This window comes from Heterodontus francisci, unplaced genomic scaffold (genome assembly GCF_036365525.1).
Source record: "Heterodontus francisci isolate sHetFra1 unplaced genomic scaffold, sHetFra1.hap1 HAP1_SCAFFOLD_1155, whole genome shotgun sequence".
Lineage (NCBI taxonomy): Eukaryota > Metazoa > Chordata > Chondrichthyes > Heterodontiformes > Heterodontidae > Heterodontus > Heterodontus francisci.
In genome coordinates this window covers 121,471-134,153 of record NW_027141443.1, presented here as the reverse complement: position 1 = coordinate 134,153, position 12,683 = coordinate 121,471, and the positions used below count along the sequence as shown (strand labels likewise).

General features: G+C 54.3%; 1 protein-coding gene across 1 annotated transcript in view; it reads right to left on the bottom strand.

Annotated features, from left to right (window-relative positions):
- Positions 1 to 249: 249 nt before the first annotated feature.
- Positions 250 to 12,683, bottom strand: part of LOC137363715 (eukaryotic translation initiation factor 4H-like) — a 128,749-nt gene continuing 116,315 nt past the window's right edge. The window contains exons 2-7 of the mRNA XM_068027319.1: positions 11,373 to 11,678; positions 7,082 to 7,146; positions 6,068 to 6,152; positions 2,281 to 2,337; positions 1,626 to 1,796; positions 250 to 947 (exon numbers count right to left, since the gene is read on the bottom strand). Of these exons, the coding sequence (XP_067883420.1) occupies positions 799 to 947; positions 1,626 to 1,796; positions 2,281 to 2,337; positions 6,068 to 6,152; positions 7,082 to 7,146; positions 11,373 to 11,678 (833 nt within the window). The 3' untranslated portion in view covers positions 250 to 798. The remainder of the gene's footprint in view (positions 948 to 1,625; positions 1,797 to 2,280; positions 2,338 to 6,067; positions 6,153 to 7,081; positions 7,147 to 11,372; positions 11,679 to 12,683) is intronic.

Here is a 12,683-nt window from a genome sequence, read left to right as displayed (position 1 = left end):
ACAGAGTTAGGGTCACTGTTCGCTATCCTGTCCATGCAAACTGGAGAGCACCTTTGCCCCTCAGAGTGTGACGTCCCCTCCTTTGCCCACGAGTGCCGCGACATTCACCATGCCCCCTGGGAGGACACGAACCTCCACCAGCTTTCAGATAGCAGACCCGAGACGCAGCAGTCAATTATCTCTTTATGTGTTTATTCAAATACCAACATTCAGTACAGTCCCCACCCACCCACTCGGTCCCCGTCTCAGGGGCCCTCCCTCCCCCTACCTCCTTTCAACCCGGCCACGTAAACCCCACTTCTAAAACGCGAAAGACACCATGATTCCTGGGCGATTAGCGTTGCGACCCCTGACCCTCGCGACCTCTGCCTGGCCCATCCCCACTCCCACGTCCCCTTAAAGTGACGCCCACACGCAAAGCAGCCCAATATTCGACGACCATGAGACAGCCGCCAATTTAAAACCTTCACCTTTAAATCTTTGCCCGCCACTCCCCCGCAAGGGACAGACGAGAAAAGAATCGTTTGCTATCGTTTGAAGGTTCCTTTGTGCAGCGTCGAAACCAGGCGGTCTGACAAACACGAGACTTTAAAAAAAAAAATGGCAGCGGGAGAGAAAGAGTGGGGGGGGTGGGTTTTGTATGTTAAGTGAGCATGCCGGGTTTGGGGAGGTTGGGGGGGAGTGAAGTGAAACGCGTGCGAAGATCGCGAGCAGCGGGGGTGCCCTGTTTTGGAGTCATCCTCCCCGTCCCCTCCCCCCACCCCCCACCCCAAATCATTCTGCAAAGTTCCGCTGGAACTAGGAGCCCTCGGGCCCCTCCACTTTGTCCTTTTCTTGCCGAGGCTTAGCCCCTCCAAAGATGGCGGAGTTCGGATTGGCGACCTGATTGAGCGGAGTGGAGATCGTCCTCGGTTTCAACTGGAGCCTCGGCCTCTGAGCTCGCTCCTCTGTGAGGGGGGGGGGGGAGAGGGAGGGAGAGAGAAAGACAGAGAGAGAGAGAGACTGCCATTAGTTGCGGATACAACGATTGCTAACAAGTAGGCAAGTGCTGTGGTCGAGTTGGGCATGCGGTGGCCATTTTGTGCAGGCAGCCGTTTTGTGCAGGCAGTGGCCATTTTGCACCCAGCAGCCATTTTGTGCAGGCAGTGGCCATTTTGTGCCCAGCAAGACCTGCCCCAAAGATTCAATGGTCCATTCAGGTTGCTCATGAGAACATTATTAGCCAGAAAGCACAGGGAGCGGGGTGCACGGCAAGGGGGGAAACCTCCCCGACTGCTCCTTCAAACGGGAGGTGGGACTTCATGTCAACCCGAGAGGATGGGACTGCGCACAGATCGGCCCCTCCGACAGCGCGGCGCTCCCTCAGCACTGACCCACCGACAGCGTGGCGCTCCGTCAGAACCGACCCTCCGACAGTGAGGCACTCCCTCAGTACTGACCCCCCGACAGTGCAGCACTCCCTCAGTACTGACCCCCCGACAGGGCACCGCTCCCTCAGTACTGACCCTCCGACAGTGCGGCACTCCCTCAGTACTGACCCTCCGACAGGGCACCGCTCCCTCAGTACTGACCCTCCGACAGGGCACCGCTCCCTCAGTACTGACCCTCCCCGCCCCGACACTCACCGTCTGAGGGCTCTCTGAAGTCGAAGGAGGATCCTGAACGTGGGGGGGCGTCCCGAAAGCGCCCACTCCCCCCACTCATCATCCCGCGACGGTCTCCCATTACACGGCTTTCGGAGTAGCCCCGACCCCCACCAAACACTCCGGAACGGCCGTATTCAGAATCCCGAAATCCTGTCCCACACCGAGTCGATGCGGGGGGGCAGGGGAAGGGGAAAAGAGATAACCCCAAGTTAGGATTGTCTGTTGTAAACGTCACCGTTCTGTTCACGGGCGGGCAGACACGCTGTGCCCTCGGCAACATCTCCCCCCCCCCCCCCCCCCCCCCCCACCCCCGGCCCGCCCAACAGGCACACAGTCTCGGTGCCTGACCTGAGCGAATCGGTCCTCGGCCCAACCCGGCGCCGGCCCACGTCCACGAAGCTCGAGGGGCCGCCCGACACGCGCGCACTCGGACCAGGCGAGGCCCAGGCTCCAACTCCGGCCGAGTGTGCGGGGTGGGCCCTCCTCAGGGGCCTCGGGTTCCCCCGAAGCAGGGAGACGGAGCCCTCCTCCCCGCCGAGGCTTGAAAACTGCGGTGAAGAGGCCGGGCGGGCCTTCGCGTGGTTGGGGCTGGGGGGCGGGGACACAAAACGTAAACAGGCACGGAAGACCTCACCTCCTTGGAAATCATCGTCCCGGCCAGCTCGCAGTCCTCCCCTTGTTCCTCCTCGGCCTACGCAAACAAAAGACAGTGAGTGAGAGTGAGCGAGAGAGAGAGGGAAACAAAAATTACAGGCCAACACTACCTCAGTCAAACGGTCGAGCGAGACGAGGCCATTCGACCCCTCCGTTCCCCAACAGCCCACACTTGACTGCTTCCTCTCCTTCAGAGAATGGGAGTTAAGTGGTTGTATCGCTCGATTCACCGTCCAAGAGCCCGGACGGAGCTATCCCGAGACGGGTGTTCACATCCCAACATGGCGGCCGGACAACTTAAACACAGTTCAGTCAATACTGAGCGAAGGGAAAGGAGCATGAGTTTTTCTTGGGTAAGGGGATTCAGGGTTAGGGATGCAAGACCGGGAATATGGCCTTCAAAACGCAGATCGGCCAAGATCTGACTGAATGCTCTCACAGATTCAAGAGTCAAAGAACAAAGAACAGTACAGCACAGGAACAGGCCATTCGGCCCTCCAAGTCTGCGCCGATCTTGATGCCTGCCTAAACTAACATCTTCTGCACTTTCAGGTCCGTATCCCTCTATTCACTTCCTATTCATATACTTGTCAAGATGTCTCTTAAACGTCTCTATCGTATCTGCTTCCACCACCTCCCCCGGCAGCACGTTCCAGCCACTCACCACCCTCGGTGTAAAAAACCTGCCTCGCACACCCCCTCTAAACTTTGCCCCTTGCACCTTAAACCTATGTCCCCCAGTAACTGACTCTTCCACCCTGGGAAAAAGCTTCTGACTATCCACTCTGTCCATGCCGCTCATAACTTTGTAAACCTCTATCATGTCGCCCCTCCACCTCCGTCGTTCCAGTGAAAACAATCCGAGTTTATCCAACCTCTCCTCATAGCTAATGCCCTCCAGACCAGGCAACATCCTGGTAAGCCTCCTCTGTACCCTCTCCAAAGCCTCCACGTCCTTCTGGTAGTGTGGCGACCAGAATTGCACGCAATATTCGAAGTGTGGCCTAACTAAAGTTCTGTACAGCTGCAGCATGACTTGCCAATTTTTATACTCTATGCCCCAACCGATGAAGGCAAGCATGCTGTATGCCTTTTTGACTATCCTATCCACCTGCGTTGCCACTTCCAGTGACCTGTGGACCTGTACACCCAGATCTCTCTGCCTGTCAATACTCCTAAAGGTTCTGCCATTTACTGTATACCTCCCACCTGCATTAGACCTTCCAAAATGCATTACCTCACATTTGTCCGGATTAAACTCCATCTGCCATTTCTCCGCCCAAGTCTCCAACCGATCTATATCCTGCTGTATCCTCTGACAATCCTCATCACTATCCGCAACTCCACCAACCTTTGTGTCGTCCGCAAACTTACTAATCAGACCAGCTACATTTTCCTCCAAATCATTTATATATACTACAAACAGCAAAGGTCCCAGCACTGATCCCTGCGGAACACCACTAGTCACATCCCTCCATTCAGAAAAGCAACCTTCCACTGTTACCCTGTCTTCTATGACCGAGCCAGTTCTGTATCCATCTTGCCAGCTCACCTCTGATCCCGTGTGACTTCACCTTTTGTACCAGTCTGCCATGAGGGACCTTGTCAAAGGCTTTACTGAAGTCCATATAGACAACATCCACCGCCCTTCCTTCATCAATCATCTTTGTCACTTCCTCCAAAAAACTCAATCAAATTAGTAAGACACGACCTCCCCTTCACAAAACCATTCAGTCTCTCGCTAATAGGTTCGGTTGTATCCAAATAGGAGTAAATCCTGTCCCGAATAATCCTCTCTAACAGTTTCCCTACCACTGACGTAAGGCTCACCAGCTGATAATTTCCTGGATTTTCCTTGCCACCCCTCTTAAACAAAGGCACAGCATTGGCTATTCTCCAGTCACTGGGACCTCACCTGTAGTCAATGAGGATGCAAAGATTTCTGTCAAGGCCCCAGCAATTTCTTCCCTTGCCTCCCTCAGTATTCTAGGTTAGATCCCATCAGGCACTGGGGACTTATCTACTTTAATGCTTTGCAAGACACCCAACACCACCTCCTTTTTGATAATGACATGACTGAGACTACCCTCCCTTCCCGAGGCTCATCATCCACCAAGTCCTTCTCTTTGGTGAATACTGATGCAAAATACTCATTTGACACCTCGCCCATTTCCTCTGGCTCCACGCAAAGATTCTCATCTCTGTCCTTGAGTGGGCCAACCCTTTCCCTGGTTACCCTCTTGCTCTTTATATACGTATAAAAAGCCTTGGGATTTTCCTTAATCCTGTTTGCCAATGACTTTTCATTACCCCTTTTAGCCCTCCTCACTCCTTGCTTAAGTTCCTTCCTACTGTCTGAATGGAAACCTCCAAATCCCTCGGTTAGACCACACTCGGAGCACCGTGTACAGTTCAGGTCTCCGTATCCCTCGGTTACACCACACTCGGAGCACTGTGCACAGTTCCGGTCTCCGTATCCCTCGGTTAGACCACACTCGGAGCACTGTGCACAGTTCCAGTCTCTGTATCCGTTAGTTAGACCACACTCGGAGCACTGTGCACAGTTCCAGTCTCCATATCCCTCGGTTCGACCACACTCGGAGCACTGTGTACAGTTCCGGTCTCCATATCCCTCAGTTAGACCACATTCTGAGCACTGTGCACAGTTCCAGTCTCCGTATCCGTTAATTAGACGACACTCGGAGCACTGTGCACAGTTCCAGTCTCCATATCCCTCGGTTAGACGACACTCGGAGCACTGTGTACAGTTCCAGTCTCCATATCCCTCGGTTCGGCCACACTCTGAGCACTGTGCACAGTTCCGGTCTCCATATCCCTCAGTTAGACCACACTCTGAGCACTGTGCACAGTTCCAGTCTCCATATCCCTCGGTTCGGCCACACTCTGAGCACTGTGCACAGTTCCGGTCTCCATATCCCTCAGTTAGACCACACTCGGAGCACTGTGTACAGTTCCGGTCTCCATATCCCTCAGTTAGACCACACTCGGAGCACTGTGCACAGTTCCGGTCTCCATATCCCTCAGTTAGACCACACTCTGAGCACTGTGCACAGTTCCGGTCTCCGTATGCCTCAGTTAGACCACACTCTGAGCACTGTGCACAGTTCCAGTCTCCATATCCCTCGGTTCGGCCACACTCTGAGCACTGTGCACAGTTCCGGTCTCCATATCCCTCAGTTAGACCACACTCGGAGCACTGTGTACAGTTCCAGTCTCCATATCCCTCGGTTCGGCCACACTCTGAGCACTGTGTACAGTTCCGGTCTCCATATCCCTCAGTTAGACCACACTCTGAGCACTGTGCACAGTTCCAGTCTCCATATCCCTCGGTTAGACCACACTCGGAGCACTGTGTACAGTTCCAGTCTCCATATCCCTCGGTTCGGCCACACTCTGAGCACTGTGTACAGTTCCGGTCTCCATATCCCTCAGTTAGACCACACTCTGAGCACTGTGCACAGTTCTGGTCTCCATATCCCTCAGTTAGACCACACTCGGAGCACTGTGTACAGTTCCGGTCTCCATATCCCTCAGTTAGACCACACTCTGAGCACTGTGCACAGTTCCAGTCTCCATATCCCTCGGTTAGACCACACTCTGAGCACTGTGGTTTGGAGATGTAATCCCCAGACTGGCATTTTGCCATCCACTTCGCCCGAGGGTCGGAATGGCGAGTGGGGACAGGAGATATAAACGGGGGAAACAGAGACAGTCTCATGTTTAGCGGTTTAAGACAGGAATCTCACCTCTGTCGCCTCCTCGTCCAAAACCGCCCCTCTCCTGCCTCCGTCCTTCAGCAATGTCTACTCGTAATGTTCGGTCACCATAGAGCTGGGGGTGATGGGGGAGAGAGGGGGCGATGGGAGGGGGAGACAGAAGGGGCAAAGAGAAACAGATTAGATTCACAGACACATTGAAGCAATTCAGAAAATGCGTCACGAGAACGGACTCCCGGGACCCCTCGATTAGATTCCAGTCTGTAACTAACTCCCGGGTATCTGTTATTCCATATATAAACATCCCGAACCCCTCGATTAGATTCCAGTCTGTAACTCACTCCCGGGTATCTGTTATTCTATATATAAACCACCCCGAACCCCTCGATTAGATTCCAGTCTGTAAATCACTCCTGGGTATCTGTTATTCTATATATAAACCCCCCGAACCCCTCGATTAGATTCCAGTCTGTAACTCACTCCCGGGTATCTGTTATTCCATATATAAACACCCCGAACCCCTCGATTATATTCCAGTCTGTAACTCACTCCCGGGTATCTGTTATTCTATATATAAACCCCCCACCGAACCCCTCGATTAGATTCCAGTATGTAACTCACTCCCGGTTATCTGTTATTCTATATATAAACCCCCCGAACCCCTCGATTAGATTCCAGTATGTAACTCACTCCCGGGTATCTGTTGTTCTATATATAAACCCCCCGAACCCCTCGATTAGATTCCAGTCTGTAACTCACTCCCGGGTATCTGTTATTCTATATATAAACCCCCCGAAACCCTCGATTAGATTCCAGTATGTAACTCACTCCCGGGTATCTGTTATTCTATATATAAACCACCCGAACCCCTCGATTAGATTGCAGTCTGTAACTCACTCCCGGGGTAGCTGTCCACATTGATGTTGTGGGTTTAGTTCCCAGTTTACCCAGTACCGGTTGGACGTGCTCCCGTACAGCCCTTCACTCCCCAGCGAGGTGCATGCAGGTTTGAGAGACTGAAGTGCTGAACATAAATCCACTTACCGCTCCATCAAACGTCAGGGCCTCCTCCAGAGTTTCGATATCATCAAACTCCACATAACAAAATCCTGCGCAAAAAACAGAGAACATATGAATTCCAACTCTTAGAGGGCGGATAGGAAACTGGTAGTTTTAAAAAGCAGGGAAAACATTTTAACACGGTATCGAACCTAGGTTAGACCACACTCGGAGCACTGTGCACAGTTCCGGTCTCCATATCCCTCGGTTAGACCACACTCGGAGCACTGTGCACAGTTCCGGTCTCCATATCCCTCGGTTAGACCACACTCGGAGCACTGTGCACAGTTCCGGTCTCCATATCCCTCGGTTAGACCACACTCGGAGCACTGTGTACAGTTCTGGTCTCCATATCCCTCGGTTGGACCACACTCGGAGCACTGTGGTTTGGAGACGCAATCCCCAGCCTGGCATTCTGCTAAATTAGTTTAAACTCCTCCCAACAGCACTCGCAAACCCGCCAGCAGAGATGTTGGTCCCCCTCTGGTTCAGATGTAGACCATCCTGCTTGTACAGGTCCCACCTTCCCCAGAAACGATCCCAGTGGTCCAGGAATCTAAAACCCTCCCTCCTGCACCAACTCTTAAGCCACGCATTCATCTGTGCTATTCTCCTATTTCAATACTCACTGGCACGTGGCACTGGGATCCAGAGATTACAACCTGACAGGTCCTGCTTTTTAGTCTGCTGCCTAACTCCCTGAATTCTTGATGCAAGACCTCATCCCTCTTTCTACCTCTGTCATTGGTACCAACATGTACCATGACCTCCGCCTCATCACCCTCCCCATTCAGGATGCCCTGCAGCTGTTCAGTGACATCCCGGACCCTGGCACCAGGGAGGCAATACACCATCCCGGAGTCACGTTGACAGCCACAGTAGCGCCTATCTGTTCCCCTGACTATAGAATCCCCTTTTACTCTTGCTCTTCCTCTCTTTCCCCCTTCCTGTGCAGACAGACTGCTTGTGGTGCCAGAAGCTTGGCTCTGTCCGCACTCCCTGGAGGAACCAGCCTCATCAGCCTCCAAAATGGAATACCAATTTGCAAGCGGGACCCCAGGGGACTCCTGAACTACCTGCCTGATTCTCTTGGACTGCCTGGTGGCCACCCATTCCCTTCCTTCCTCATGTCCCTTCAGCTTCAGATAAAACTATCCTGATCTTAACTGGGATAGAATAAGCGTGAAGGGCACAGAGGGAGTGGAATTCCGAAAATCCATTCAGGAGAACATTTTTTTCTTCAAAGCCAGGACGGAGCACGACAGACGAGAGCTGGTGGCAGTCCTGGGCTTAGTTTTAGGCAACGAAGCTGGGCAGTTGGGGTGCACTTTGGTAGTAGCGATCATAACTCAAGTTAGATTTAGTGTAGTTAAGGAAAAGGACAAAGACAGAACAGGAATGAAAGTTTTAAATCGGACATGAGCCACTGAGCTGAGATTTGGCGAAAGTGGACTGGGAACAGCTACTGGAAGGTAAATCAGTGTCAGAGCAGTGGGGTTTAGCATGTTTGAAAGTGGATAAATCCCCAGGCCCAGATGAAATGTATCCCAGGCTGTTAAGAGAAGTACAGGGAGAAATAGCAGAGGCTCTAACCATCATTCTCCAATCCTCTCTGGCTGCAGGCATGGTGCCAGAGGACTGGAGGACTGCTCACGTTGTATCCTTGATTAAAAAGGGAGAACGGGACAGGCCTGTCAGCCTAACCTCGATGGTGGGCATATTATCGGAAAAAATTCTGAGGGAGAGGATAAATCTTCCTGGAGAAAGAGACGGATTAATCAAAGACAGTCAGCACGGGTTTATTAAGGGGAGGTCGTGTCTGACTAACGTGATTGAATTTATTGAGAAGGTAACAAGGAAGGTCGATGAGGGTAGTACAGTCGATGTAGTCTATCTAGATTTTAGCAAGGCTTTTTTGACAAGGTCCCACACGGCAGATTGGTCATGAAAGTAAAAGCCCATGGCATCCAAGACAAAGCGGCAAGTCGGAAACAAAACTGGCTCCGAGGCAGGAAGCAAAGGGGAATGGTCGCTGGGTGTTTTTGTGACTGGGAGGCTGTTTCCAGTGAGGCTCCGCAGGGCTCAGTATCAGGCCCCATGCTTTTCGTGGTGTATATATCAATGATTTGAACTGGAATGCACGTGGTACGATTAAGAAGCCAGCTGAATGGTTGTGTGGTTGATAGTGAAGAGGAAAGCTGTAGACTGCAGGTAGATATCAATGGACTGGTCAGGTGGGCAGATCAGTGGCAAATACAGTTTAGTGCGGAGAAGTGGGAGGTAATGCATTCGGGGAAGGCTAACAAGGCAACAGGGAATGCACAATAAGTGGTGGGATACTGGGAAGCATAGAGGGACAGAGGGGCCATGGAATGCGCGTCCACAAATCCCTGAAGGTGGCTGGACAGGTCGATGAGGTGGTTGAGAAGGGACGTGGGAAATTCCTGAAGTCATGCTTGAGCAAAACAAAGCCCTGGTTTGACCACGCCTGGAGTTACTGGGGGCAGTTCTGGGCCTCGCACCTCAGGAAGGAGATAATGGTCTTGGGGGGAGTGCAGCGCAGAACGGTAGTGAGATCCGAGGGTTAAGTTACGAGATCAAGATGTGAAAGGAGAACAGATCGGGGGAGCTGGAGAGACACTTTTTCCGCTGCTTGGGGAGACCGGTACGACAGGGGTAGAGATTTAGGGTAGGAGGTATGGGGTTTGGAGAGGATTTGAGTGGTAGTTGTTTTCACCCAGAGCATGGTGGGGGGCTGGGGGGGTCTGGAACTCACCGCCTGTAAAGGGCGGAAGAGGCAGAAACCCTCATGACATTGAAAAAGTGCTCGGGTATGCACCTGAAGTCCTGGAACTGTTTCCGGGGGTGGGAGGTTGGGGATCCAGAGGGACACAGATTGAAGGCGATCGGCTGAAGAACCAGAGGCGACACGGGGGGGGTGGGGGGGGGTGGGGACATTATTTTAAGGCAGCGAGTCGTTGTGATCTGGAACGCGCTGCCTGAAAGGGCGGTGGAAGCAGATTCAATTGTAACTTTCAAAAGGGGAATCGGAGAAATACTCGAGGAGGAAACATTGACAGGGATACGGTGTTGCGAAAGTGCCTCTGTGTTTTGTTACAGATATTGTTTTTGAGGGATCATTTTTGAAAGACTGAAGAAATGTTAAACTTTGGGGGTCACTGAACTTGGAAATACAATTTCCAGGGAGCGTTCTTCAAATAGGGGCACAGAGAGGTCTTGTGAGGAATACAAGCCGATCCAGGAAACCACCTGACTTCTAGCAACAACAAGCCTTTCCAGGAAACCATCTGACCTCCAGCTCAATAAATAGCAGAGAACTTGGACACCTGGAGACGTTGTTTACCAAGAAGTGACAGGTCAAGACTGATGGAGGTCAAAAGGTTGACCTCCTGTTGTGGGTTTCACTTTTGAAGTGTTTTGAGTTGGGATTGAACTGTGTAAAAAGGGAGAGAACTTCCAAGGAGAGAATTCCCAAGGAAGGAGAGAAGACCACAACCCAGCTCAGCTTTCCAGCACCTCTCTAAAAGACCCTAAGAAGTTGACTATGTCAACTCATCTCACGTCTCCTATCTTTGACGAAAAGCCTGCTAAATTAATTCTCAACACCGCCTGACAAGAACTGTCCTAACAAGATCCCAGCGACCTGTCTACGTGGACTCGGAGGTCAAACTGTATTCCAGTTTTGGAACACAACGTATCTCACCTGCCGTTTCTTCAAGAGTGAGCAAGTATGCAGCCCAAGTGTGTTTTTTTTTTGTCTGTAATAGAGCTCTAAAAACACAAATCCCTTGATTTTTCCGGTTAACTGTCGTGTGTGTTTCAGTGAGTGTGAGGGGCTAAGCTAAAAAAAAGGGAACTTCAACATTTCAATCTGTGTTTATGCTTTACTTCACGACTGGTTGAGACATGTTTGTAAATAAACTGATAATTTTGTTCTTCATTCAACATCTTGTCGGTGTTTCATTCTGGGATAAAAATAGAGTCTACAAGTGACGGCATCAGTAAGGGAGAGGTGGAACTGGAACAAACAGTGCACTCCTCCCGCCTTGGTGGGAACAATAGGGAAAGAGCAGGGGCAGTCGCATGATATGGATAGCTCTATCTGAGCAGTAGCACAGGAATGATGGGACGAATGGCCGTGCCGTTGCGTTCCGGGATTCTCTAACCAGGCGTCCCCGGTGCTCAGTACCACACTGCCTGGTCCGTCCACATACGCCGTTCGACGTCACTGAGCGCAGCCGCCCAGATCACTGACCTTTGAACTTGTCGGTCTCCTTGTCGCGCACCAATCGTATACTGCGGACCTGGAGGTCCTTGAAAATGTGGTCAATGTCGCCCTGGACCGCGTTGAACGGCAGGTTCCCCACAAAGGCGGTGAACGGCGGCTCGGTGGGCAATTCTTTCTGCCGGCGTGGCCCGTCGCCCCCTCCTCCGCCTCGCGGCCTCCTGCATCGGTGGGGTGGGGGTGGGGAGCAGGGGAGAGAGAAGGAAAGACAGACACAGAGCAGAACGGTCAGCTCGGTAAAAACAACCTCCCAAACCAGGTGCACCCGCAAACAGACTAAAGAGCAGAGCACACACGTCTGACGGGCGAGATGGGGGGAAAGGGTGGGAGCGAGAGAGAGAGATGAAGTGAGGGCGAGAGCGAGAGAGCGAGGAGGGTGGGGGGGGACGGCGACAGCGAGAGGAGGGTGGGGGGGAGGGCGAGAGCGGGAAGGGGGGGTGAGGGGGGAGGGCGAAAGCGAGGGCGAGGGAGATGGGGGGTCGGCGAGAGAGGGAGGGGGAGGGGTCGGCGAGAGGGAGAGGGGGAGGGGTCGGCGAGAGGGAGAGGGGGAGGGGCGGGACGGGGAGAGGGGGAGGGGTCGGCGAGAGGGGGAGGGGTCGGCGAGAGGGGGAGGGGTCGGCGAGAGGGGGAGGGGTCGGCGAGAGGGGGGAGGGGTCGGCGAGAGGGGGAGGGGTCGGCGAGAGGGGGAGGGGTCGGCGAGAGGGGGAGGGGGTCGGCGAGAGGGGGAGGGGTCGGCGAGAGGGGGGAGGGGTCGGCGAGGAGGGGGGCGGGACGGCGAGAGGGGGGCGGACGGCGAGAGGGGGGCGGGACGGCGAGGGGGGCGGGACGGCGAGAGGGGGGCGGGGACGGCGAGAGGGGGGCGGGAAGGCGAGAGGGGGGCGGGAAGGCGAGAGGGGGGCGGGACGGCGAGAGGGGGGGCGGGACGGCGAGAGGGGGGGCGGGACGGCGAGAGGGGGGCGGGACGGCGAGAGGGGGGCGGGACGGCGAGAGGGGGGGCGGGACGGCGAAGAGGGGGGGGCGGGACGGCGAGAGGGGGGCGGGACGGCGAGAGGGGGGCGGGACGGCGAGAGGGGGGCGGGACGGCGAGAGGGGGGCGGGACGGCGAGAGGGGGGCGGGACGGCGAGAGGGGGGGCGGGACGGCGAGAGGGGGGCGGGACGGCGAGAGGGGGGCGGGACGGCGAGAGGGGGGCGGGACGGCGAGAGGGGGGGCGGGACGGCGAGAGGGGGGCGGGACGGCGAGAGGGGGGCGGGGACGGCGAGAGGGGGGGCGGGACGGCGAA